We start from the raw sequence: 2,817 nt of genomic DNA on the forward strand, positions 1-2,817 counted from the left end.
AATAACAAGCAAGTCATTGGCGATTTTTCGAATTAGGCCCACAATTTCCTAGAATGAAACATTATATTTTTTTGACAGATATGATTTATTTGTAGCCAAATTTTGACACCTCTCCAAGTCATTTGCTGTCAAAAACCGCCCCTCCTATCCATGCACTTGATATTACATCAGATGTATTCCGGCCTGGAGCGAACGAGTCCCGTTAATTATCCCGATCATTCCCGTGGAGTATCGGCAATATCTCGCGATGACGGTGGCGGCCCTTAACGACCCGCCAGGGGTCCGGATATTTATGAACCGTCACTGAGGTATGTAATAATCTGAGGCCGGATTTAATTTGGCGGACTGATTTGGCACTGTAGAGCGGCGGCCGCTTAATCACCCCCCGGAAACAGTCATTTGTTGTCTATGGCAACTGGGGGCGCGAAACGCCCCCAACCATCTACGGAATATTCAGCCACTTTTTGATCTGCCCCACGTGGAACTTGCGGGCTTCCAGCACATAGTGCGAGTCCACCGGATGGGCGGCGCGCAGGTCGTAATGGTGGGCGGCCTGGGGAATCAGCACCGCCACCACCGAATCTGAGACGTTCTTCAGCACCCCGCCACTGCACCAGGGATCTGAAAGCCCATTGCTGAAGACAATGTTGGAGGCGTACTTGAGAATGCGCCCGCCATGCTCCAGTAGAACCCCGTTGGAGGAGTAGGGCGTCACTTGGTACTTCCTGCTGCAGTCCTGGGCGTATTTCGAGTAGTTCCACTGGGTCGGCTCGAACATGTCCAGCGCCGAGCTGCAGATGGGCATCACCAGCTCGAAGCAGGCCTGGAAGTCCCAGGCGTAGTCAACGGGCTGTTCCACTGTGGTTTCGATGTTGTTGCACTGAGTGTTTCCCGAGAAATTGGTGGCGATTTCCAGCGCACTGGACACCGCCTGGAGCAGCTCCACGGCGGTCTCCACCACCCCAAAGCTGCGCAGCTTGTCGCAGAAGGATTTCACTGGATTGGCGGGCAGCGGCGCCAGAAAGTGAGTCGGATAGGGATAGTTCAACATTGCCAGATTCACGTAAATATCCACCAGGGTGTCGATTAACTTGCCGGCATCTTCACTAGACTCCAGCGGCTTGCACAACTTGAACACCTGCGAAACACTGCGTCGTCCCTGCACAGTTTCCGACAGGTTTCGAATGGCCGCCCACGACAACTTCACCGGATAGCTGCAGTTGCCATTGGCCGCAAACGACTCAGTGACGGAGCGGTAGAACGCCTGGCACAGCTCCAGGTTGTTCATCTGCAGCAATGGGGCTGAGGAGGCCACTGCGCCCAGCACCACATGGGGATACTTCATGCGCAACCACGCCGCCAACATGCCGCCATACGAACCGCCAAACGCCACCACTGGAAAAGTGTCATTGGTCAGCATGGTGCCGAAGTACTGCCCCCCCAGGTGGTCGATCAGACGCACAAAGTCCGCCAGCGCTTGGGAGGTGGTGAGCAGGCGCAGCCCCTCAGAAGGACTCAGAGAGCGCGCTCCTAAGGGCATGGACAGGCCGTAGTAACGGTGCTCGGCGAAAACCACCAGGGCGTTGAAGATGGGCGCAATTTCCAGAAGAAACCCGGTGTTATCGAAGAATGTGGTGATGTCGGCCTCGTTGCCGCAGTAGAAGAAAATGGGGCTGCCTTTGACGTAGAACTGTTCCACTACCAAGAAGCGCAGCTTGAAGGTTTCGTTGGTTCTGCTGAAGCTGAAGTGGTCGACCGGCACGTCCAGGTAGCGCTCCTGGTACTGGGCGCTGAGGGCGCAGCTGGCCCAGCTCAGCAACAGAACAGTGACGCCGACAAACATACTATGACATTGTCAATTGGGCATCGGCAGGTCGCTGCAGTGTTATTTGTAACAAAAGTTCATCGAGAGAAATTAAATTGGCTTGTGTTAGCTGAAAAATGTTAAAACAAGTTAACAGAAAATACAAAAACGACAAAACGAACAATTTTTTTCAATATTTTTCACAAAAATTAATGTTTAGCAATCCAACAACAAAGCGTCGCGTGTTCTTTATGACGTGTAAATTGCGGCCTTAGATGGGAACTTTTGAATCATTGTGGCCAGGGGCGGATCCAGCATTAAAGTCAGAAGGGGGGGGGGGGTTATGTAGGAAAAATACAGACTTCTGTTGTTTATAAAATTAAAAAAATGATCGTCCTTTTGTGCAAGGGCGGCGCAAGATTATTGCAAAATTTCATGATTTCCGTCCCGTAAGAACGCTCATTTGTACATCATTCTAGAGAGAAATAAATGACCTTTTTAGAAAGTGAACATCGATAAGGAAATGTTGCAGTTTTCTCAAAAAATGCTTGAATTCAAGAAGTTTTAGATTTGCGTGGTTTTTTTTGAGTTGCAAAATGCACTTGAACATGACGCTGCATTTTTCGAAGTTTCTCAAGAACCATTCGAGCCACAGAATTCTTTTTGGCATCGTTGGATGGAGAATTCAAAACTCGATTCAGTCCTAACAACGCGAGTGAGGAAGTTCGAGTAGTTTTGACCCAGAAAGCGAAATTTGAATATCAGACACTTAGATGCAAGGTTATGCCAAAATTACATGTTTTCCGTCCCATTTTTGCTTATATCTTGGAGGCAAAATGAGCAAGAACGCTCATTTGTACATCATTCTAGACAGAAATAAATGGCCTTTTTAGAAAGTAAACTATCGATAAGGAAATATTGGCAGTTTTCTCAAAAAATGCTTGAATTCAAGAAGTTTTAAATTTGCGTGGTTTTTTTTGAGTTGCAAAATCCACTTGAACATGACGCTGCTT

General features: G+C 48.9%; 1 protein-coding gene across 1 annotated transcript; it reads right to left on the minus strand.

Annotated features, from left to right (window-relative positions):
• Positions 1-442: 442 nt before the first annotated feature.
• On the minus strand, positions 443-1,843 carry LOC125502990 (lysosomal Pro-X carboxypeptidase-like). Its single transcript, XM_048662628.1, has one exon. It carries the CDS (start codon positions 1,841-1,843, stop codon positions 443-445), a length of 1,401 nt encoding a protein of 466 aa, XP_048518585.1.
• Positions 1,844-2,817: the final 974 nt, after the last annotated feature.

The sequence above is a fragment of the Dendroctonus ponderosae genome, unplaced genomic scaffold (genome assembly GCF_020466585.1).
Source record: "Dendroctonus ponderosae isolate FM_Combo_2020 unplaced genomic scaffold, Dpon_F_20191213v2 Dpon_F_20191213_11, whole genome shotgun sequence".
Classification (NCBI taxonomy): domain Eukaryota; kingdom Metazoa; phylum Arthropoda; class Insecta; order Coleoptera; family Curculionidae; genus Dendroctonus; species Dendroctonus ponderosae.